Source organism: Clavispora lusitaniae (assembly GCF_014636115.1).
Source record: "Clavispora lusitaniae strain FDAARGOS_655 chromosome Unknown tig00000003_pilon, whole genome shotgun sequence".
In the NCBI taxonomy this organism is placed as follows: domain Eukaryota; kingdom Fungi; phylum Ascomycota; class Pichiomycetes; order Serinales; family Metschnikowiaceae; genus Clavispora; species Clavispora lusitaniae.
The window spans coordinates 1,044,760-1,068,070 of NW_027093975.1; the positions used below are offsets into that span (position 1 = coordinate 1,044,760).

Consider the following 23,311-nt stretch of genomic DNA (forward strand, 5'->3'; position numbering starts at 1 on the left):
TCGTCCTGCACCCAGCGCCTGTGACTGATTTTCGCCTACTGCAAGATGTCTTGTTCTACAACGAGCCATCTCCCGCCTACAACTACAAGACGTGCCATCAGCCGCATCATGGCCCGCAGCGGCGACGGAACAAACAGTAATGAAAACACAATTTGAAAGAATTTTTCGAATTTTTCGCTTCGGTAAACAATCGACGTTTTATTACAGGAGGGGGGCTATGTAACTTTAAATGGGAAAATTAGTCATGCGGGCATTGCTTCTGGTTGAGCCTTTTGCGTTTCATTCCACCTGCGGTGCACACGGTTCGACCTCCATGCGCAGCGTGTTTTATTGTCCTGTAACGGGAAACTAGTTGCAGGCAGGAAGGCATACCCTTCAGTCCACATCACATACAGGCAACATGACGTAGGAGCCCATGTGAGACTCGTAAAAAAAGAATGGAAACGTTTCCGGGCTGAAAACCAGGTTCCAGCCTTGCTGTCCACGCCACCACTGTCACCGCTTAGCTCACCGCTTAGCTCCGTGGCGGTTGTCCCAGCGGCCGGGCATAGTCCTCACCAGGAGGAGGTCCTGGTGGCGGCTGGTAGACGGGGTCCGAGTCTCCAGTCGTGCTTACTGCCGGAGGCTGGCCAGACGGTCTTCTATAGAACGCATCGTGGTCAGACATGGCGGCGTCTGGCGAGCCGGCGTTATAGTCTGCAAGAGGCACGCCGTCAGCGTAGCTTGTTGTCCGCTGGTGCGCCTGCTCGGGCATAAGGGGGCCCTTGGCGTTGGGGTTCTCGTGGAAGTTGCCGGCCTGGTCGTAGTAGCCCATGTCGTTGTCGTTGGCGGTTTCCGTGTACGCGGGCACGTACGCATTGGGCATGTCCGGGTCGCCGCGTGTCGGCTGGTTGTACTGGTCTTGCGACTGGAAGTACGACGGTGGCGTCATCCACCGGGTTCCGTAGATGGGGTCTCTGCCTTGTCTCGTTCTCGCCCGGTTGATGCGCATGGTTCCAAACACCACGATGATGATCAACACAATGAAAATGGCGAAAAACGCCCAGCGGGCGCCGCCCGACCAGTCGCTGCCGTACGAGTAGTATCGTTTTGCCCTCTCGGGCGGGTGTTCCCAATTTATGAACATGTAGACTTTCCCACTGCTTGTGTGGTTTTGTGGTGAGAAAATGTGCACAATAGCGAACCACTGGACAATTAAAGTCGAGAAAAATGGGAAGGCAAGTGTATTAGTTCCGAGTGTTCTCGGCAGAAGCCTTGGTGCTCTCACTTGAAAATGTGCTATGCCGGAACTCCTGAGGCGCAGAAATATTTCCAGTCATGTTTGCGCAATTCCGGGCACACGGCTGGCCTACGAATGCCATTTGTTGTGGGAGGGTGGCGGCTGCACTTGGCAATGACGAGGTGACTGTCAATATGTTCTTTGGATTCTTTTCTTTCTTTCTTTTTTTACTTCTTGTTTTTTTTTTTCCTTTCTTCTACTTTCTCGTACTTGGTCACACCTTTTCCACAGTTGGGTTACCCCTCGTAGATAATGCGCGGTAAGTCCGTCCATATCTGGGAAAGACACGACGCCGGTTGCAAACGTTCTGGCAAGGCGCCAACCAGACCACATGCGCCAGTAGGACAGCTCTAGTACTTTCATGAAGCATTCGCTCCGCCTTAAAGCGCTCTCGAAAGAAAACACACAGTGTGAAATTCCGTTTGACCGAACGGAAAAGTACGTTGCACCATCCATTCAGGCCATGCCTTTACTAATGCGCTTGGTGTATTCTCAGCCGTTTGATGCTCATATGGAAGGAAATGGCAAACGTAGCAGATTCACAGGAAATATTGCTCTTGATGAAGAGCCCCAAAAGACACAGAGGAAAAACAAGTCTGTACGTGTGTCATCGGGAGATGGCCGAAACAGAGCACCAGTCGATGAAATTCGCTGCCACCGTCAGAGTAATGAATATCCTCATTGACCAACTCCAGAATAGTCAAGTGTCTACAATGAGAGACATCTACTACAAAGATGTGACTCTCTTCAAGGGCAGACAGGCCCATCTGAATAAAGTGTTGGATGCAATTGCCAACTCCTTAAATGTCCTGCTACAAAGTGACCTAGGTGTATATCCGACACCCAAGGGCGTGATGTGGAGTAATAGTCCTATAGAGATAACTATGGGGGAGCAAAAGAAAATGGCTTTTGACCCGTGCAACGAACCCTTGTTGATTTGCCACAGGGAAACTCTGGAAACCTTGTCGGTGGTTGGTGACGTCGACATGGTGGTTGTGTTCGAAAAAGAAGCAATTCTCAAGTCTTTCATGTGTTTTGTGAAGAAAATCGCAACAGGTGTTAAATTGATCTTGGCAACAGGGAAAGGGTTTCCCGATAGAGCCACGCTATCTTTCCTTGGCGGTTTGCAAGCTTGCTTACCGTCCACGCCAATGGTGTATTTTGTGGATTCAGATGTTTACGGATTACAGATATTCTGGAGCTATATGCAAATGAGCGAGCTACTTGCCCAAAACGCCAAACTAGGTGGCGCATTTATTTGCGATGATAGAACTGAATGGTTAACGATGGATAAGCGCGAGTGGATCAGAAGTGTCAATTTTTTGCAAAGGAACGCCCGTACGGAATGTGGTCCGTCTGTCTTAGTGTCTGTGGAGCAGCACTTGCAATTGATGGGCAGAGAATTACGAAGAAGTCTCCTACTCTTCAAAAAAGCAGAAATCAACGTCATTAAAGACGACGAGGCACTGTTTCAAAGTGTCAATCAGTATTTGTGGAGTAAAATCACATTGTACGTGCCCGGAACAGGTGATTTAACGTGATTTGGCTGTGTGCACACCAGCAAAATAAATTCTCAACGCTAGTTGGCAGTTCCCCAATTTACCTCGACAACTTTCTTAACATGTCTTACACTGCTCGTCAAGTTGGTGCCCCAAACACTTTGGACTACAAGGTCTTCATTGAAAAGGATGGCAAGCCAGTCTCTCCATTCCACGACATTCCTTTGTATGCCAACAAGGAAAAGACCATTCTCAACATGATTGTTGAAGTTCCAAGATGGACCAACGCCAAGATGGAAATCTCCAAGGAACAAAAGTTGAACCCAATCATCCAAGACACCAAGAAGGGTAAGTTGAGATTTGTTAGAAACTGTTTCCCTCACCATGGCTACATCCACAACTACGGTGCTTTCCCTCAAACTTGGGAAGACCCAAACCAAGTTCACCCAGAAACTAAGGCCAAGGGTGACAACGATCCTTTGGATGTTTGCGAAATCGGTGAGCAAGTTGCCACTGTTGGTCAAATCAAGCAAGTCAAGGTTTTGGGTGTCATGGCTTTGTTGGACGAAGGTGAGACCGACTGGAAGGTCATTGTCATTGACGTCAACGACCCATTGGCTCCAAAGTTGAATGACATTGAGGATGTCGAGACCCACTTGCCAGGCTTGTTGAGAGCTACCAATGAATGGTTCAGAATCTACAAAATCCCAGATGGAAAGCCAGAAAACCAGTTTGCCTTCTCTGGTGAGTGCAAGAACAAGAAGTACGCTGATGAGGTTATTGCTGAGTGTGCTGAAGCTTGGGACAAGTTGATCAAGGGTGTTTCTGATGCTGGCGAAATTGACTTGACCAACACCACCTTGGCCTCTACTTCCACTTACGCCGAATCTGTTGATGTGCCAGCTGCTACCAATGAGCCAGCTGCCCCAATTGACAAGTCTATTGACAAGTGGTTCTTCATCTCTGGTGCTCACTAAACCTTTTGCTATATAGTTTGTTCAAATAGTTTGTGATAACTCGTTGTGTGCATCCTACAGCATGTTTTTGTAAGTCGCGCATTCAATGTATTTTGTCTACATCATGGACAGTGGGAAGTACGCATCGATCAGATTTGAAGTTCCCGCGGAACTACATTCCTTCGAACAACTTTTAGTGGCAAATGGCATTTCTTTGGTCGATTTGATATCCCTCTACCAGGCCGAAGAGGCTCGCGAGGAGCTTTGTGATCAGTTGGAGTGGCCACTTGAACAATGTACAGATTACATCAATCTAGTGATGGATTCGGTTAAAGAAAGCATACGCCCACAAAAGAAACGTCTCTCGCAAAACACAAGTGCTGTCAGCACGGGATTACTGCAGTTGGATATGCTATTGCACAATGGCATTCAAGTTGGATCCGTCACAGAAGTGTTTGGCGCTAGTGGATGTGGAAAGTCTCAATTGCTTTTGCAGATAGCGTTGGAAGCTCAGGTTAAGAGGAAAGAGGAAAAAACTGACAGCTTTAGAGGCAGAAGCATCATCATTTCTACCGAATCGGCACTCGAGACAAGACGATTGCAAGACATGTGTATCCATCGAGGCTTGCCCGATGCTCTAGATAATATATCATACACATACTGCCATGACGTGGAAAACCAAGACCACATCATTTTCACTCAGCTTCCTGCAATGTTGGATGGAGTGCTGGGCAAAGACTACAAAGTTGTTATCATTGACAGTATCAGTCACCATTTTCGTGACGATGCGGCTTTCATCAATGCTCTGGAATACTTGAGGAGCCACTTGCAACAGCAAGAGGAAAAACTTTCACATGTTCCCGAATACAATGTGTTGAAAGAGGATTTCGACAGAACTACAAACCAGTACTTTAAAGGGAATGCAGCGTTTCGAAAACGAGTGTCAAAAAAATATTACTTGTTGACATTGTACACACATCTTTCTGACCTTGCAAAGAAGCACAATGTGGCTGTTGTGGTTTCAAATCAAGTGGGCGACTCTTTTGACCCGAACGACCAAGCAGACGACATTATGGAAGACGAACTAAATGATCCTTTAAACTTTCAATCGCAGGTTGGCACCTTTTCGGGTTGGAATGCCCAATCCATGCATAGAGTCGAAACTGAAGTAGACAAAACCAAGCTTACTAGTCAAACTTCAAATGAGGGTACAACCTGTAAGAGGCAACGACTAGCGCAAGAAGAATACAGAGTGCTGCGCCAAAACAGCCAAAACCCTCAGCTAGCATCCGGACCCAAGAAGAAGATCGAAGCATTGGGATACACATGGTCCAAACTCGTTCCAACTAAGATCCTTTTGTGGAAATCATACCTTCCGCTGGAGAATATGATGCAAAACATTGAGAGAAAAGAAGGTACATTATTGACTCAACAAAATTCAGAAAATCCGCCTTACTCACAAGAGGTGAGTTCGACCGATACACTGCAAGGATGGATCTTGAAGAGATACGCTAGAGTGATTTCAAATAGCAACACCTACAATCTCGCTGATAAGCGAAACTGCGTCGCCTTCTCTATAGTATCAGAGGGATTGTGCGAAGTCGCGGACTAGACAACTGAGATATCATCACGTGAGCCAACGTGCCGATACTTGACAATCAACGCATTAGGTACACACGCAATTTATAACTTAACTTGCAAAAGAAACCAAATGAAAGTAAGTCTATCCGAAACCTCAAGTCTGTGTCTACGCGCAGTAGAAAGTTCTTATCTAACAAAACTAGTTTATCGACGAGGTTGACATCGAACTAGTCAACCAGGAACTCAATTTCCATTCCCCAGATAATAACCTTATCATCAAAGGTGGGTGTGACTTATTCACAACGAAACCTATTAGCACAGACAAGAAGCTCTTTAAAACCATTGACAAACACTTGGACCAAATTTTGGAAGACCACCAGTTGTCTCAATCTATCGAGAGAAAGCAGTCACTTAATTCTTTGTTTGGGAGCAGTGCTTCTCCCCCGAGAGCCAATTTTACTCGCAGAAGAAGCTCTCACAATAGTTTTAGTGAGCGGGAAAGAAGGCCTAGCAACTCGCTGTTGTCATTCGCTAAAAACAACGAATATGCTAGCTATTCTCAAAGCCCTATGCATGGTTCCAACCTCTCGCTGTCATTACTAGATGACAGCATTGAAGACACTTCAGCGATAGACGAATCTCCTTTCGGACCATTAAAAAACGTTTCTACGAGGAAAACGTTTGCGTATTTGATTGCAATTCTCAATACGACGTATCCCGACCACGATTTCTCCAATTTGCAGCCCACGACCGAGAATTTTGATCGAGTGGAATCGCCTGAGATTTTGATGGATCGCTTCAATAGTATCATGATCTCCTTGGGCAAGAAAGAAGATTTGCTAAGCTGGGTATGGGATACAATTAACGTTTACATGGATTTGTTCCCCTCTAGATCGCCGAAATTGTCGGCCCAGACAGTTAACAGCTCTCGGAAAAATAGTTTCACCAGTGGCACAATGCTGACATCACCCAAGACTGATTCTCTGCCGAACCTTGATCCTGGATGCAAAATCTACGAGTTTCTGCCATCGGACCAGTCTATTTTAGAAGACCTCAATCATCCATATCAAACGCTGTGGTCTTATTATTGGTTCATCTACAACAAGAAGAAGAAGAGAGTGTGTTTCTTGTATCTTACTGGTCTCAACAGGCTCCATTATTCACAAGTTAACGAAAATCCAGATAGAGCCTATGATAACGATGAAATTGATAGAACGTCCAAGAATGATGATAGCGATGACTTTATGGAGGAAGATTTGGAACAAGATGATGATGATAATGACGATGTGATGGGGGATCTTGAAATTTGAAAGCAGTTCGTTTGTCAATTCCGTATATAAGCATTGCGTGGGCAGACTGAAGAAGCGTGGATTGCCTGCACAATGATGTAATTTTTGCCCGACTAGACCGAATGTTGCTAGCCTTGAAGGTTGTGCAAGATACTGTCTACTGTCTCAGTTTATAAGAAAGCAATGAACAAATCCCAACATGACTTGATTGCGGTATAATATTGAGGAACGCCACGCATAAGCATCAACACACTACACATAAGGATCGGAACAGCAAATAGCAAACAACGGTGTGGCGCTTCTAAACAGTATAAAAACGGCGACGTAAGCTCTAAATTTTCTAAACTTTAGATCACATAACCTAAAAACAAGCAAAAAATATGTCTCGCGCAACTGATGTTTACTTCGATTTGAATGACGGACACAAGATCCCGGCATTGGGCTTGGGAACTGTTCCTTCGAACGATCCAAGTGAAGTGAAAGACCAAGTTATTACCGCAATCAAAGCGGGGTTCCGCCACATTGATACTGCCTGGTACTATGGAACAGAAAAGTATGTTGGTCAAGCTTTGAAGCAATTGTTTGACGAGAATGTTATCAAGCGTGAAGATGTCTTTATCACCACTAAGGTATGGCCATCATTCTACCATAGCCCAGAAAAATCATTGGACACCTCTTTGTCTAACTTGGGTTTGGACTACGTTGATCTCTTCTTGCAACACTGGCCGGTTGTCTTGCACGGTGGTCCCGACGGTACGCCTACAGCACCAAAGGACGAGAATGGAAACCTTCAGTACGACGATGACCCAGTGAATGGTACGAAATATATTGATGTCTACCATGAGCTTGAGAGAATTAAGACGGAAACAAACAAAGTGAGATCCATTGGTGTGTCTAACTACTCTTTGCCAAGGCTTCGTAAGTTGTTGAAGGAGGCCAAGATTACTCCTGTCGTGGACCAGATCGAGTACCACTGTCAATTGCCACAGCAAGATTTGGTGGACTTTGCTCAATCGCACAAAATCATCATTGAGGCATACTCGCCTGTTGGTAGTGACGGAGCACCTGTGCTTAAGGTTCCATTGGTACAAGAGCTTGCTAAGAAATATAATGTGAGTGTCAATGAAATTGCGAATGCTTATCACATTAAGTCTGGCAGAGTGTCTTTGCCCCGTTCTTCCAATTTGGAGAGAATCAAGAACGACAATGTTAAGTTGCCTAACTTGACCAAGGAAGATTTGGATGCGCTTTATGAAGTTGGTGCAAAGAACCCAAAGAGATACATCAACGACCCATGGGGCTACGGTATTGGATTCAAATACTGGGAAGGCGACACCTTGTCAACTGAGTTTGAGTAAGCAATAGTGGCAGGGCGGCTTACTTAATAGTCGCACTTCCGAACTTCGGTCTTGCTATATAATTTCACTTCTTTACTCCCCTTGATAAGCAAAAATGAAATTGTTCAACACACTAAACTATTCTGTAGCTTTATTAGCCTTTTTCAATGTGTCAGAGGCTATGAGGTTAAATGATCAAGTTCAATTAAATTTGAACTTACCCCTGAGGCCGACTATGAAAGACGGTGCTATAGTTGCGAGAAGCGTGGTTCAGCGTGAGTCGTTGGCAAATATTAATACCCTTGAACGGGTCTTCAAAAATAACGAAACGTTGTATGTTCCAGTATCATCGATGGAGTATTACGCCGACTGCGATAACGACGGAACCCTTTATTGGCTTGTCGTGGATATCGGATCCACCTATCGTAATATCGATAGTGGATCGGCCTTCTCATTTACAATCAGGGCTGGGGACCATCCTTTGAATGATCACGTCAATCCAAAATATCCTGGAGGCATTCCTAGCTCTCCAGCTGGATCTCCGAGAGTGAATCTTAAGGGCCACTTGAAGAATGTAACATTCGCGAACCCAGTTGATCGTATCGCATTAGAAAAGTGTTTCTTATCAAGGCATCCTGATGCAAAATGGTGGTTACCTTCGAATCCTGCTTCACCACACAAGACTCACTGGTTAAAATTTGAAGTGGAGGACATTTACATTATAGGCGGTTTTGGCGATAGGGCATATATCGGTCCAGTTGACGCTGACTTGTATTATGACGCAAAGCCTGTGGCTTGATGATGAAGTATCCTACGTGAAGCAGACTATAGTCTAATTGATAACTATTTGTGATGTATATCATAATTCAATTTGATTGTCTATCCTGACATCCATGTTTCCATGTTCCTGTAAGTACTTTTTAACCGTCAACACATCGTAATCTCCTCTGTGGAACATACCTGCGCCAAGCGCTGCATCAACACCACAATCCATTTTAAAAACTTCTTCGAAGTGTTCTGGTTTCCCCGCTCCAGAGCTAGCAATAACGGGAATCGAGACGTTTTCTTTGATTTGTCTTAACAATTGAAGATTAAATCCCATATTCGTGCCATCGTAATCAATGGAATTCAAAAGTATTTCTCCTGCTCCCAAATCTTCGCAAGCAAGACAAAGCTCTAAAGCTCCAAGATCGTGGATTTTGCGGCCACCTTGAGACGTGACCTGATAATAACAATATTCTTCTCCGTTAGGACCAAAGCTGTTAGGATCCTCAATTTTTATAACGGACATGGACGTATCAGATGGGTTGGATACGTATTTTCTCTTGGGGTCAACCGAGATGACCACGGCTTGGTTACCAAAACAAGAAGAAATTGTCTCAATGGCACTTTTGCCAGTCTTTTTCTTCCCGTTGGCGTAATATGACTCCGCAATCGTGACTGCTTCCGAGCCAATGCTAACCTTATCAGCACCAGAGCGAAAGTATAAGTCAGCAATCTTAACTGCTGGGTATAGTTCACCGGTGACTGGATCCACCATATCCTTGATACCCCCACCGACTGTCAAAGGGACAAAAATTTGCGCTGCTGATCTTTTTAAAACTTCAAGCATCGGCAAATCCTTGATCGGAGAATTTCTGAAAGAAGTAATGTTTAAAAACGTGATTTCATCAGCACCTTGCAAGTAATATTTCGTGGCAAGCTCTACGGGTTTGCCTAGGTTTCTGACGTTCAGCTCTCCACTTTCAGATGTTTCTCTCACATTATATTGATCACCTTTAGTTACAACAAGGTCACCAGAATCATTGGTTCGAACATCAAGACATGCGATAATCCTGCGGGATAAACCACCGACTGTAGTTTCAAGTCCTTCGACACTTGAAGTAGAAATGTCATTAGACTCAGAGAACTTTTGTCCTTCCAAAAATGCCTTGATAATTTTAAGCCCCACGACTCCGGATTTTTCAGGATGAAATTGCGTTGCGAACAAACCCTTATAAGCAACTGCAGCCAAAAACGTTTCAGAACCGTACTTTGAGAGAGCAAAGTCCCATCCTTTTGCTTCAGCCGCTTTTAGCTTTTCAACAGCCTTCTCATCCTTTAAAATTGCAGCATATGAGTGGACAAAGTAATATTTGTCACGGACATTTAGATTGAAAAGTGTTGTGTTTGATTCCACGATTTTGGAATCATGGTGAATCTCACTGATTGTGTTCCATCCAATGTGGGGAATAGATTTAAGCTGATTGTGTGCTGCAAAGCATGGGTCATTGCTGGAGAACTTTAGCAAATCTAAGTCCAAGAGGTTCATTCCATCAATTCCCTTGCTCTCCTCCGACGACTTGAAAAATGCCTGGAGACCAACACAAATACCCATTATATCTCTACCACTCTCGATGTATGTCCGAATTGGCTCAAAAAGATTTCTTTCACTCAACTCTTTAACGAAATGACCATAGTTTCCGACACCAGGGAAGATCAATTTCGAGATACTATCATCATATTTGGTGAAGTCACTTGCATCTTCAATAAACACAATTTTGTAGTCTCCAATCCGCTTTATAGCATTTGAGAGAGACTGTAAGTTGCCACACTTGACATCAATAATATGAACAGTTTGATCCATTTGGCGACCGAGAAAACTCTTCAGGATTGCTTATCAATGCTGATGGTGACTCACTGTATCGCAGTACGGTTTATGTGCGATGCATGCACACCAATAATTTATTAATCCGTCCTATTTTGATAAACAATCGTAGGATAAGAGAACTATCAACGGCTATTTAATGATCTTTGATTAAGTAGTTAGATTTTCTCTGCACGAATATAGTAAAAGTAGTGACACTCCTTTGTGTTAGGGCTGAGAATTTGATCAGATTGATGTTTAGCACAAAAGGCATTCACGTCACCATATGCATCATTTGTGAGAAAATTGACATGGTTGATCCAAAAATTGCTGATCATATTCTGCGGTGACAATAATACCTCAGCATACTTGACGTTCTTTGCACCGAATAGCAAATAAAGCTCATCACATATCGTAAAAATAAAATTTGGAATAGGCTTTGGAGCTTCTAACTCCACTCCCATTAATGTATCCTCCCTGAGGTTGTCAATTTGGGATTCACCAGGTATAAATAAAGGTAACTCGAGAATTCCTCCTCTCTTTAAGAGTCGATGGAACTCACTCAACACAACTTTGTAGTTAGTCTGTGTTAATTGGAAGTAAGCGTCTCTGCAATGTATAACATGAAAAGTGTCGGATGCAATCGTTGACAATGACTCTGAATAGTACTCGAAGTTTGGAGGTTTGTGATGATTTTTGATGGTTGCATCATCTAACATGCTCGAAAACTTGTGAATACGAGCAGAAGCGCTCTTTTGCAATTCGACAAAATCCTTCCCTGACATACTTCTATATTGCTCATAATCTTGCAAATCAAGATTCTTGAAATAATCATCAAAAAGTTGCTTGTCTCTATTCAGAAATGTGGTTTTCTTATTACTGGATTTTAGCTGTTCTTGATATGCCAGCATATCATTAACTGAATCCTTTAGTTCATTATGCACGTTCATTTCAAAAACACGGACGAATGGAATATTAATCGCAAGGTTCCACGAATAATGATCGCTAAGAAACATGTTATAATGTAGTACCTTCAAAGACTCTGTATTCTCCAACTTAAGATTCAAATCAAAAAGGCTAAACAAATGCTTAGTGACCCTATGTTCAATGAGGGAATTTCCTCCAAATTTGTTGAGAATATGGATCAAGTAATTTTCAAGGATCATGAATTCATTCGCCACTTTAGTTACTGATTGTAGCAAGAGATTAGCACCTGCAGTAGAGTTTAAAATATCCCCGGAATAGCTTTCCATATTAAGGTTGTATAATGCATCTTTCACTTCACCGAAAGCTGCTTTAAAATGATAATGTTTGGAGATAATTTCATCTAGCTGTTTCAGATCATTCAAGGAGATGTTAGGTAGCCGTAGGAGATACCAGACATAGTTAGCAAAATTGAGCTGTATTAAGGTTTCGTTGAAGATTAAAGGTTCTTTGTGAGAGTTTTTCTTTGAATCCAAGTAAAGGAGGTCTTTGATAAAGCTTCTGCATTGCATAGCTTCATATGCTAGCAATCCTTCGTAATAGCGGGTATCCTCGATATGATTCAGACCGTCACCGCTGGCTTTTTGAAAGTAATTGGTTCCATGTCTCTTGATCAATTTCATCATTGATTCCGCTCGAACAGCAGCAAAGTTTAATGGATCACTTGATTGGTATTCGCTGAGCCAGTTCAAATAGTTGTGAAACCGTTTGTCAAGTATCAGAGGATTGAAAAAGTTCTTCTTTGCGATGACATCATCGTTTAGTATAGACAAGTCTGTGATTAGTTGAAATGGCGGTACCTCAAAATTGGTATTCATTTTTCCCCTTCTCTTATTCGGGCTCATTGATTCTGGAGGATATTGTGGTTCCATTGAAGCTGTTGGAACTTGAGAGAAAGATAAATGCCGATTCTGTGAAGACGCGCTCTTTGTAACGTTATTCGGAGAAATAGGAATCGAACCCTCAGAGTTGATCAGACTCGAATGAGAACCTATTTTTGTTTGTGGTGAAACATCAATCTTCATGGATGACAGTGACGTTGGGGCCGTCCCTTCTTCGAAGTTTGTTGCATCCAGTTCTGAAATTACTGGAGTCATTTCCATACTTCCGCTTGACCTGGAACCTAAAAGCTTCTGCATTGGCCGACTTGGCTCATTTAAACTTTTGATTGATTGGCTTGCTTCATTAGAAGAATGGATACTTGCACTTGACCTCGAAGAACGTGACCCAGCTTTGTCACTTACAGATGACCCTTTGCGGGATCTATCTCCTTGTTGTTTCTGTTTCTCTCTCTTATTCTTATTCATCTTTTGCTGGGCTTGATACAGCATCGACGGTACGATGTAAAAGTTCATCTCAGAGTCACTTCGCGTGGACTAGTTAATCTGTTAAGGAAAGCGGATTGTATGCATAAGGTGAGCATTAAATTACGTGAGTGCATATCGATTCTCATGATTATTTATCTACTTCATCACTATACAAAGTTTGACGAATTTATTTAGAATTATGCAGCTCAAGTCTCCCATACATTTAGTTCCTCTTCTTCACAAAAGATGTAGACTTACCTGTGGGGACATTTCTGCTTCTCTTCGCTGCTTTTGGACCCGTGCCCTGTCTACTGAAAGGATCAAATGATCTTTTCTTGGTATTGCCATTCTTCACATTTGCTAACACCTTCTCTTCAACAGTAGAATAGTCGAATAATTCTTCATCGGCAGTAGATTGTTTTTTGTTAAAAGATTTCTTGGACTTCTTTCCTGAAAGCACGACAATTGCGTCTTTATCTTCTTCCGAAGACTGCCGTTGTGGACTTTCTGTGGCAGACTTATCGATTTTCTCCTCTGCTTCTTCCATGTTATCGATTTTTGACTTTTCGTTTTCTATCTCAAAGGAAGTCAAATTTTCAGCAAGGCTTTCCAGCAAAAGTGTGGCCCTCTTCATAAGTTCCTCTTGTGAAATACGTATACGCTCGTTTGTTGATGGTTCGAAGCTTTCAGCACTAAGAGAAAAACTCTTTCCCGCAAATTTTGAGAGCAAACGGGAGTCTTTGTCACTGAGGGATAGATTCGTTGCTGTTGGTACACTTTTTGTGAGATCCGTAAAGTGTTTGGATATTTCGGAGGCCTTGTCATAGTTTACCTCAGTCAAATCAAAAGAGGTCACATTTTCATTGTTCGCAGAGTGACCAACAGTGGCTAAGTACTTCTCAATCAATTCGGCCAACTCTTTAGAATTCTGACGCACAATCAGGTATTGACTTCCCGCAGCATTATGAACCTTCGATGCATCTACTGGGGCAACTAAAGAGCTTAAGTTTGCTAGAACCTGATTCAGCATGATATATCTCGTCGATTCATCCTTTTCTCTGGCAACTTTATCCCTCCAATTTATGAGTGCTTGCACAATTTCAATTCTTTCCGGTTCAATGTTGTATTGATTCATTACCCATCTCTCTTGTCCCATTCCACCATACAGGTGCATCCAGTTATCCGTCTGGTCTTGCTTGAATGAGTTGAACTCAAATCTCCTGGATGCCACTTTTCTAGACTCATATAAGACTTCTTGGACCTTTCCTTGTCCTGCGTTCAAAAGTTTGTTACGAAGTTGGTCGTAAATATTCAAAAGGAAATGTGTATCTGCTCTAGCGTACTGCATCATAGCGTCTGTAAGAGGGCGGATCCTCCAGTCTGCTAGTTGATATTTTTTGGAGGTTTTAAAATGTGCAAAGTTCTCCAATAAATATGCTAAAGAGAACTTAGGGAATCCCAATTTCTTCGATGCATGGTACGTGTCAAACAAGGAGACAATGTAAAGTCCTAAATCCCTCTGTAACCAAATGATATCCATATTGGCACCGTGAAGAACTTTTAAAATGGCTGGATTGGCAAATATTTCATTTAAATCACGTAAGTCATCATGTAGGGCTAAAGTATCAACAATCCAGTCTTGTTCCCTGTTAGATATTTGCATCAAACATGTAATACCATAATACGAACGGTAATCGTGATGTTCAAGATCAATAGCTATCTCTGTCAGCGACCGTAATGCCTCTATCATCTCTTGGAGAGCATCAACAGTATCAACCCACTTGGCGGCAGTCGTTGCCCAATCCGTAGATGGTACTGGTTTGTTAACCTGCAAACACAGTTCTGGATAAGGCTGGTTCATAATCTCAAACTCGTATGGGTGGGCATAATGTGGAGCAGAAACTTTCCCATCATCTGTGGGATCTGGAAATCGCAACTTTAGGGATTCTTCGAGAGACTTGAGCGCGTAAGGTTTGTTCTCCAATCGAGGTTTGAAGGGCAGGGAGTCGCTATTATCAACTGTACTTCTGAAGTTTTCTTGAGGCTTAACTTTCACTTCAGTAGCTTTTTTCTCATCTGACGAATCTTTCAAATATATCATGTGCGATGTCAGTGCCCTTTGCGGGTTCTTCACTTCGTCCAATGCTAAGTCTGCTTTCTCGAAGCATGTATCCAACACATCTGACACTCTTTTCCAATTCAATTTGCTCACGATATTTTCTTCTCCGTATTCTATGAATTCGAAGTCTTTCGTAGTCTTCGAAAGTAATTTGTTTGCTAACGCGAGTAACGAACTGGAAGCATCCTTAACGTCGCTTGAGATACCTTTATCTAAAGAGGTATAGAAGTTAATGTCTTGAGCAGCTAGAGCCGATGCCGCACGAACCGCTTTCACGGTTTTGGGGAACACTGTGTCGAATAAGGCGTGCTTGTCAGACATAGTGCTTTGCAGTAAAGGTGAGGTTGAATATATCTCTCGAGAGGCCTGCGCGAAAATGAGGTTAGAAAAAAAAGTGCGGCGATGAGCATCTCTCCGGTTCAATACTACGCTTCTCAACCTAAATAGTATGAACTACACTTGTGTTAGTTGCGGTTTGGCATTTAATGATGCTACTGGCCAAAGGGATCATATGAAGTCCGATTGGCATAGATACAACTTGAAAAGAAGAGTTGCTCAACTTCCAGCAATTGATGAGGCCACATTCAACTCGAAAATTGCTGTGCATTCCAGTGCAGAAGAAGCAGGTAGCCAAAGCAGCACCAGAAAGCAACTTACTAAGAAAGACTTGAGACGCCAGCAGAAGGAGGCTTTGCAGAAACAAAAACAAGAGCTTCTCGCTGTGAGAAAAGCTATTCAATCTAAGTTGACTTTGGAGCAAGAAAACCTGTCTGATTCGCCTACAGGTGACAGCAAGAGTAAAATAGATGTATCTAGTACGGATGAAGTTACTCACCAAGATACTTCTAAGGAAGATGAAATCACAGAGGAAGACGTCATTAAGGAAAAACTTGCAAACAGGGTTGAAATCACTCCTACTACATGTTTATTCTGTCCTGAAAAAAGTTCGGTTGTCTTTGAAACAGTGGATGAGAATATTAGTCATATGTTCAAGGACCATGGGCTTTATGTTCCTGAAACTAAATATTTGGTTGACAAAGAAGGTCTTTTAAGTTATTTGGGAGAGAAAATAGGACTCGGAAATGTGTGCCTAGTGTGTTCTTACCAGGGTAAGAATGTTGCAGCTGTTAGGGAGCACATGAAGACTAAGCGCCATATGAAAATACCTTACGAAACCGAAAATGAGAAGTTAGAGATTTCTGATTTTTATGACTTTTCCTCTACATACCAGGATCTTCCATTGCCTCCTAATTCGGATGCGAATGATGAAGATTGGGAAGATGTGTCCGGGGACGAGGAATCTGAAGATGAGGCCCAAGATGACATACCGGTTGATGAAAATCCAATAATAAACATGGGGGTGGAACTTGTGTTACCATCTGGTGCTGTTGTGGGTCATAGGTCAATGGCGAAGTACTATCGTCAAAATCTCCCTCCTGAAAAAGTTCTCAGCGAAGGTCAAGGTACCGTTATCGCTGCAGAGTCGAGGCATTTTGTTTCTGCGAAAGACAAAAAGGAGTTATCCCTTCAGAAAAGGGCATGGGGAAGAGAGAAGAAGAGAGACGATGTTAATGATAGAAGGGCGGCTAAGTTCATTAACAATCAACCACATTTTAGGGATCCACTTCTACAATAGACGATTGCTCATGGGTAATAAATTTTCAGCGATGCTTATGTGTGTATTTTAAATAGAGAATAAACTGGCAATAATGATGTCAATACCAATGTTAACTAAGATGGACCAGCTTGCAAAGTATAGTAATTTTGGACTGAAAACGGACCAGATGAATAAGTGAAATCTCAAGTTAATACATGAACCAACTAAGCTCATCATAGATAATCCATAAAAAAATGTCGTCAATATGGAGCGCCCAAGGATCGCGTTTCTGAATTGGGTTTTGAAATTGGTTGGAGCCAATTCCCCAACTGTAACAAAGATGAGTTCGAGTGCCGTAAATGACCAAAAAATGACCACTGCATAATTCGAGATGAATGTCATGAAGGCCACTAAGAAGACATCATACTCTGCAATACCGTTATATGCATTGGACAAATCTACTGTTGCAAGCAGATTGGTATTTCCAATTGAAAAGAACGACAAATTTTGCATACACAACATGAAAGCAGTGATAGATAAAACCTTCTCATTGATGTTCAACGAAGTAGATTCTTTAATGAGTCCCCGAAAAGAATGTCTTACACTTAAAAACACTAAGAAGAGGGGAATAACTTCCGCCTTAGACTGATGAATAAGTAAAAATGTGATCATGTTGACCAAATCAGTAATCAAAGTAGATCTAATGTTGTTATGCCATTGGTTGATAAGAATACGCAACGCGCAAAATGCAACAAAAATTGCAAAAAATGTTTTAGAGAGACTGATATTAACCCTCTGAATCTCCTTCTTGTCATCGGCCTCAATTTCGAGTAACGAAGTAAATATCTCAATCAGAAATTTCATCCAAACGGGGGTATCTTTCCCATCAATGTAATATTGGCAAATCTTGAATATGAACGAAGGGATACTGATGCTTAAAGCTATTACCCAAGCAACAAGCTTTGTTAAAGCTTTTGTTGGTAGTTTTGATTTATCTCGTGAAAATAGATTTTGCCAGCCACCTTCAAAGGCTACCAACCAGGATATGGTCACATAAGTCAAACAGTTCAAAGACCACAAAACGTTGGGAAAGTTGCAAAGTGTTGTGGAAACGGTCAATGGAGTGCTGAATTTCTGACCCGTATTGCTCCACGCGCGTATAACCCGTACTCCAAGTAAACATTTCACAAAAAGGCTAAATTTTTTTGGCTTAACAGAAATTTGAAAGAATGAAAGGAAAGTTATCGTCAAAAACCACCAAATCTGATACTCTTCTTCAATTAATGAAGAACCATGGAAATGAAAGGAGTAAACGAGAGTAGACAATACAAATACAACATTTGCCCCACAGTATACTCGCTGGTCACATTCAAAGAAATTGATGAGTTGGAGGGAAGATAAAATGAATGAGAACATTATCAAAATCACGCCAAACCAAATATCATAATACGAGTAGTTTGTAGCTGATTCGGCTAACAATTCTTGTGCTCTAGTTAGGAAGGAATAATACTCTTCCTTTCCACTTTTTGTTGTCTCTTGAAGACGTGAAAGCAAAACCTCGAAGTTCTGTAATTCTTCAGCTTCAGGAGAGAATTTTGAAGTTAATAGTTTCATCAACTGATTACAGTTCTCCAAAAGGATTCTGTTCTGTTGTACCTCATTGCCCCATAGATCTAAAAACTCAGGAATTATTATGCCTAAGTTATTTTTAGGAATTGGGAAATCAAGCAAGGAAGCCAAAGTTGGTACTAGGTCTATCTGTGAAATCACTGAGTAATACTCATAATTTTCAGTACCAGACACCGGGAAGGGCTTTTTTGATAGTGACTGAGAGAACTTTGATGAAATGAAGGCCATTCCTGGATGCGTTTCACCTGGAGAAGAGCCACCATGGTTTCCGATCTCATTCATTCCATGGTCACCTAATAAAACCATCAAAGTATTTTCTGACTTTGCTAAGACAGATTCATAAATTCGTTTAAGCACGTCATCCATCTCCATTTGTTTCGGCTTCATATACACCGATTCGGGACCCCCTTTGTGGCCAATATGATCTAATCCGAGGTAATGTAAAATGAGTGCATCCCATGTGGAATCATTCAATTCCGAGTCCAAATGCCTGGTCACATTGAAGTCCACTTCTGTGAAATCACTAACAAAAAAGGAGTTTGTGCCTTCATATTTGTCAAAAAACTCTGAAGGAGGGAAGAGCTTGAGCCAAGTGTCGTCCCCATAAAAGTGAAGGTTCAGCCCTTTACGCTTGAATTGAGATATCCACGAATCCGTTTTGGAGAGTCCTTGAGAATCATCTTTATCATCAGCAACATTTAATATGGCGTCAACGAAGCTGGGCGCTCCGCCCGTCGTGATGCCTTTTAATCTCGGAAGGGTGACAGTAGGAGGATTTGAATATGCTGTAAACGGTATAGCGTTGCCTTCTGATACTAATGAGTGAAAATACTTCATATTCGAATTTTCAGAAAACATGAAATCAGATCTCATGGCATCAACAACCATGAAGATCACCTTGTCAAACTGGGCCTTTCCATCTACATTAAAAGGGGAGTACAGATCACTGAACTCACTAAACCCATCTAATACCACTTTTGACGGAAAGAAACCTTTGAGAAAGATGCAAAACCCTAATATCTGAAGCAAGCAGCTAGCCAAAAGGCTCCACCACGTTGTCATCATTCACAAACAACTTGAAATTGGTTAACTTTTAGGATAATCTCGATACGCGGTCTTCCGTATAAATTTCGCGTCTCGTTTCTTTGGTGTCTGTATATAAATGAAGTGGTAATTGTCTCCTCTCACGTTCATGGAGCGACTGCCGCAATTAATTACGACTGTAGAGGGACATCTCTCTGAAAAGAAACAACCATACTTTAGAACTCACAGTAATGAAGGCTTGGTGATCAATGAATTCTTAGGTATATCAAGCCTCTGCTTCAATCTGGATAAAGTCAATTTCCAGATAACAGGGTCTTTAAGACTTTCAAGAATGCACTCATCGTAGAAAAGATCTGGCGATCAGGAATTCTGTAAGCTATCATCTTTTTTTCATAGTGATTGGCAGGAAAATAGTATACAATGAAGTGCGTAACCAAGTGAGTCACCACCAAGTTACTGTAAAACCTGTCGCTTCACTCGCCAAGACCGTTGATTGTTCTGAGGCAATGTCAACTACTTTTAAATATGACTAAGTGGAATCAGTATGTTCTGAATTGAAGGTCATTGGCAGAGTTACTTCTGTTGTATAAGAATACCAGAAGTTCATCTCTAAGTTACTGTTGCAATTTGGAGGTAATGTGATTGTAGCTACGTAATAAATTAATGTGAACTCTTTGCTTCGCTTATACTACTGTTTTTGAATATACTTCCCAATATATTCTCAATTTTTGTTGCGCGTTGACCAATACAGAAAAAAATACAAAATCGCTTTACAACCAAACCTTTTTTCCGATTCAAGACGCGATCAATGTAATACTAACTAACTGTCGAGATATCCCACTTCAAATAGTTTTCAAGTCTAAATAGGAAATCGTCAACGGGTATCACAAACAAATTTGCGTAATAAATGCGACATGATGCTTTCGAACTTGTGCATCTTTTGAAGTTATCTACATCTCTATTTTTGCTTTCAAGCTAAGAAGTCATTACTATGAATCCAAGAAATAGCAACTAGTAATCCAGCCCCAACGAATGCAATGCCTCAATGCAATCAGTACGCTCCCTTTCACTTTTATCCTCACCAACGCGGTAACTGTCTTTGCAAAATATAGTTTGAACTTGTTGAAGATATAAAACTAGCTTGCCACTAGAGAAAGAGGAAGGGCCCGAAGATGGAAAGTTCTGCTTTTGCCACTAGAGAAAGAGGAAGGGCATGAAGATGGAAAGATCCTCATCCAAAGGCAAGGGAAGCAATTGAAAAGAATAAGGAAGCACCACTCTTCATAGGTGGTAAGGAGAGAGTGTCAACTGAATTTGAACTATACCAAATCCCCAGCTTGATTGATAAATTCTGATCAATAATATTGTAGATTACTGATCAATGCGAATCAATGGATTGGCTCTACTGTGAGGATCCCACGAACTGACCCACCTTTTTCTACCAAAGAAAGACCCATAGTTGAACCTACTGTAATACTTTATTAGTAAGATCGCTTTGTACACGGCTCGTAGAATCATCTGAACAAAAACAAGTTTTAGTCTTTCGCCAATATTCTGTAAATAATAAACTGGTACTAGTGCCCGAGAATGCTTCCCAAAACAATTCAAATCAAGAGGGAAAGACAGCAACCAACCGCCTTTTCAAAGCATAGATTTAACTTTTAGTGGCATTAAGAAGTCCTTTTAGCTCATAGAGCTTTAAGTTCACAAATTAATACATCCAAATTCGTTCATCAATTCTCCTGTCTTAGTTCTAGCTTTCGGTCCTCTCCAGTTCTTCATTGTCTTGATGCTACGGTTTGATATACTTCTGTTGATTAGTTTCAATGAATAATGTAGGCACTGTACTATGAAGACGATTCTGACGAAATACACTCGTATTAAATTTTGCGGGAGCATTACTGGAAAAGATACACTAACATGACCATGTGGTACGAAGGGAAGATAATCTTAGTTCATTTACTTATAATCTCATATACATGCGCTATTCACAAAACAAGATTATGAAATAAACATTAAAACCAAGTGTGCAATCCAGGAGATTCATTTTAAAAAGATATCCTTAGTTCCTGAAGGCCTAAATAGTATGTATAGTTTTTTTTTTTTTTAATTTAAATCTATACAAAATTCACAGTTGTTATTCATACAAAAAAAGGAAAACATAATAGACGAAACGAAATTAACTATTCAACCTGAGAAAAAATAAATCTTAACTACACCCATAAAACTTTTCTAACCAAAAGAATAAAATTGAAGACACTAATAGGAACACCTGAGGGTGGTTAAATCTAATGCTATAGACTGCGTGTTCATCTGAAACGACGAAAATTCAAAGGAACGATGAGAATTCCGTCTCTCCTAAGACAATGCTCAAGCTTAATCGAAGAAATGAAGGAAGATTTGCATGGTTAATTTGCTTTAGATACGTTCCCTTGTTTGGTTGTTCTTGTTTCGTTTAATATAATTTTGTACGATAAACACTATGTAAAGACTGTATTACATTTGATTCTTACAATGTATAACTCCCTACAATTAATGGCATAAGTTAAAATCTTCCAGACCACTAATGTTTATGCCCTGAAGTTCTTTGTTTGCTCACTAAAGTTGTTCCAAAGTATTACAGCATTCAATATACGAGGTTAGTCTTAGGGATTATGCTACTATATTCCCACCACACAGAGAAAATAAAAATGCTAAGAAGCGAGGTTAGTAGTAACGAGCTTAAATCAAATTCCGAAAAAAGATCAATTACATTTACATGAAAAGTCGTCTTATCAATATACAATTTAATGTTTGAGTACCAAGCGTTTCTTGATACCGTTGAATGTGTCTAAATATATAGAGTAAAAATGAATATTCTCTAATGATTGGGCAAAAAAAGTAGTTTTATTCTAGTTTCCTATTTCGTCTTTCATTTTTAAATTTTGAATCCAAAGCTAGTGGGCAAACATGATCATCAATCGAAATATGAACCTTATCTATTTGGATTGTATGTCTTCTTGCAAGTAGATATTTGCTACAATGAGATTTAGCGTTTCTACGCTGTAAATAGATGCTGTATACTTATCAAATTTGAATAGTGTTTTATTTTTTTAGGGAGCTCATGAAATGTAGATTCCCTACGTTATTCTCCTTAAGTAAACGCTGTGAACGTTATGATGAAATTACACTATTTTGCATCTTACCAGCAATGTACGTTGTTTTCGATGATTATTAATATGGCGGGGTATTGAAAAAATAATTATGGAAGCTCATGCTATCTATACGTTGTTTACAACGGTGTGTCTTTGGATGATTTTCTGTAATGTTGTTAACTCTGTAATTTTCTGAACATTAGATCATTAGGTAGTGGTGACTTCTGCATTAGATATTTGTAAACTTGTTTTGCTGTAAATGAGTTATGGTACTCTGTGTAAAATTTATTCGAATTGCTACGAAATGGTCGTGGTCTTGTTCGAAATTCTAATTTATTTCAACATTTTTTAACATACGTTTTTTTTGTATTTGGGGCGTAGTGGACGTTTTTTATTTACCATTTTTGTTGCATTTTTTTTATGAAAGACACACATTGTTTATTTATTAGAGACACATTCTTGAAATCACATATATATTTCTTAAGATGTGTCGGTAGTTAGTTTTTTTTTTTTTTTTTTTCATTTGTACTGGGGTAAATGTAATGTACTAAATAACATTCTATTATTCATAGTTGAGTAATTATTTTATTCTAAATCTACGTGAAGGATTTGTTTGGAATGAAATGGGGTAAATTTGGAAGAATTATTTGACTTTGATATTGCCAATGTTTCAAATGACATTTGGGTGGATGTAAGTTCTATCAAACCATGTTGATAATGTACTTAAAGAACATTAATCGATATAGTGTTGGGTGAATTTATGATAATTTTGCAAGTATAAATAATGATTTCCTTTTTATTTCTGTACCCTTCCTTTATCTTTTGTGTCATGTTACTGCAATGTTTCCTGATGATTTGTTTCTATTTGCCTTTGTTTGATGAACTAATCTTTCTTTTAAGGAAACGAGTTATTCATCATCTAGGGGCATA

General features: G+C 40.8%; 12 protein-coding genes across 12 annotated transcripts; 7 read left to right on the forward strand and 5 right to left on the reverse strand. All coding sequences in view use genetic code 12, as the record gives it.

Annotated features, from left to right (window-relative positions):
- Positions 1-514: 514 nt before the first annotated feature.
- On the reverse strand, positions 515-1,126 carry FOB63_000483 (resistance to Congo red protein; the record flags this gene model as incomplete). The annotated part of the gene is made up of 1 exon (XM_002619304.2): positions 515-1,126. One exon carries the CDS (start codon positions 1,124-1,126, stop codon positions 515-517), a length of 612 nt encoding a protein of 203 aa, XP_002619350.2.
- Positions 1,127-1,640: 514 nt separating this feature from the next.
- Positions 1,641-2,820, forward strand: SPO11 (Spo11p; the record flags this gene model as incomplete). Its single annotated transcript, XM_066102435.1, has 2 exons — positions 1,641-1,938; positions 2,000-2,820. 2 exons carry the CDS (start codon positions 1,641-1,643, stop codon positions 2,818-2,820), a joined length of 1,119 nt encoding a protein of 372 aa, XP_065958543.1.
- Positions 2,821-2,900: 80 nt separating this feature from the next.
- Positions 2,901-3,755, forward strand: FOB63_000485 (inorganic diphosphatase; the record flags this gene model as incomplete). Its single annotated transcript, XM_002619307.2, has 1 exon — positions 2,901-3,755. The coding sequence occupies one exon, from the start codon at positions 2,901-2,903 to the stop codon at positions 3,753-3,755; it is 855 nt and encodes a 284-aa protein (XP_002619353.1).
- Positions 3,756-3,858: 103 nt separating this feature from the next.
- RAD57 (putative DNA-dependent ATPase) lies at positions 3,859-5,346 on the forward strand (the record flags this gene model as incomplete). Its single annotated transcript, XM_002619309.2, has 1 exon — positions 3,859-5,346. The coding sequence occupies one exon, from the start codon at positions 3,859-3,861 to the stop codon at positions 5,344-5,346; it is 1,488 nt and encodes a 495-aa protein (XP_002619355.2).
- A 538-nt stretch (positions 5,347-5,884) lies between these two features.
- Positions 5,885-6,625, forward strand: MAF1 (RNA polymerase III-inhibiting protein; the record flags this gene model as incomplete). Its single annotated transcript, XM_002619310.2, has 1 exon — positions 5,885-6,625. One exon carries the CDS (start codon positions 5,885-5,887, stop codon positions 6,623-6,625), a length of 741 nt encoding a protein of 246 aa, XP_002619356.2.
- A 359-nt stretch (positions 6,626-6,984) lies between these two features.
- On the forward strand, positions 6,985-7,962 carry ARA1 (D-arabinose 1-dehydrogenase (NAD(P)(+)); the record flags this gene model as incomplete). Its single annotated transcript, XM_002619311.2, has 1 exon — positions 6,985-7,962. One exon carries the CDS (start codon positions 6,985-6,987, stop codon positions 7,960-7,962), a length of 978 nt encoding a protein of 325 aa, XP_002619357.1.
- A 94-nt stretch (positions 7,963-8,056) lies between these two features.
- FOB63_000489 (CREG family protein) lies at positions 8,057-8,740 on the forward strand (the record flags this gene model as incomplete). Its single annotated transcript, XM_002619312.2, has 1 exon — positions 8,057-8,740. The coding sequence occupies one exon, from the start codon at positions 8,057-8,059 to the stop codon at positions 8,738-8,740; it is 684 nt and encodes a 227-aa protein (XP_002619358.2).
- A 60-nt stretch (positions 8,741-8,800) lies between these two features.
- HIS7 (imidazoleglycerol-phosphate synthase) lies at positions 8,801-10,567 on the reverse strand (the record flags this gene model as incomplete). The annotated part of the gene is made up of 1 exon (XM_002619313.2): positions 8,801-10,567. One exon carries the CDS (start codon positions 10,565-10,567, stop codon positions 8,801-8,803), a length of 1,767 nt encoding a protein of 588 aa, XP_002619359.2.
- Positions 10,568-10,746: 179 nt separating this feature from the next.
- On the reverse strand, positions 10,747-12,906 carry FOB63_000491 (uncharacterized protein; the record flags this gene model as incomplete). The annotated part of the gene is made up of 1 exon (XM_002619314.2): positions 10,747-12,906. One exon carries the CDS (start codon positions 12,904-12,906, stop codon positions 10,747-10,749), a length of 2,160 nt encoding a protein of 719 aa, XP_002619360.2.
- A 175-nt stretch (positions 12,907-13,081) lies between these two features.
- RRP6 (exosome nuclease subunit) lies at positions 13,082-15,298 on the reverse strand (the record flags this gene model as incomplete). The annotated part of the gene is made up of 1 exon (XM_002619315.1): positions 13,082-15,298. One exon carries the CDS (start codon positions 15,296-15,298, stop codon positions 13,082-13,084), a length of 2,217 nt encoding a protein of 738 aa, XP_002619361.1.
- A 127-nt stretch (positions 15,299-15,425) lies between these two features.
- REI1 (Rei1p) lies at positions 15,426-16,613 on the forward strand (the record flags this gene model as incomplete). The annotated part of the gene is made up of 1 exon (XM_002619316.2): positions 15,426-16,613. One exon carries the CDS (start codon positions 15,426-15,428, stop codon positions 16,611-16,613), a length of 1,188 nt encoding a protein of 395 aa, XP_002619362.1.
- A 48-nt stretch (positions 16,614-16,661) lies between these two features.
- GPI7 (mannose-ethanolamine phosphotransferase) lies at positions 16,662-19,268 on the reverse strand (the record flags this gene model as incomplete). Its single annotated transcript, XM_002619317.2, has 1 exon — positions 16,662-19,268. One exon carries the CDS (start codon positions 19,266-19,268, stop codon positions 16,662-16,664), a length of 2,607 nt encoding a protein of 868 aa, XP_002619363.2.
- Positions 19,269-23,311: the final 4,043 nt, after the last annotated feature.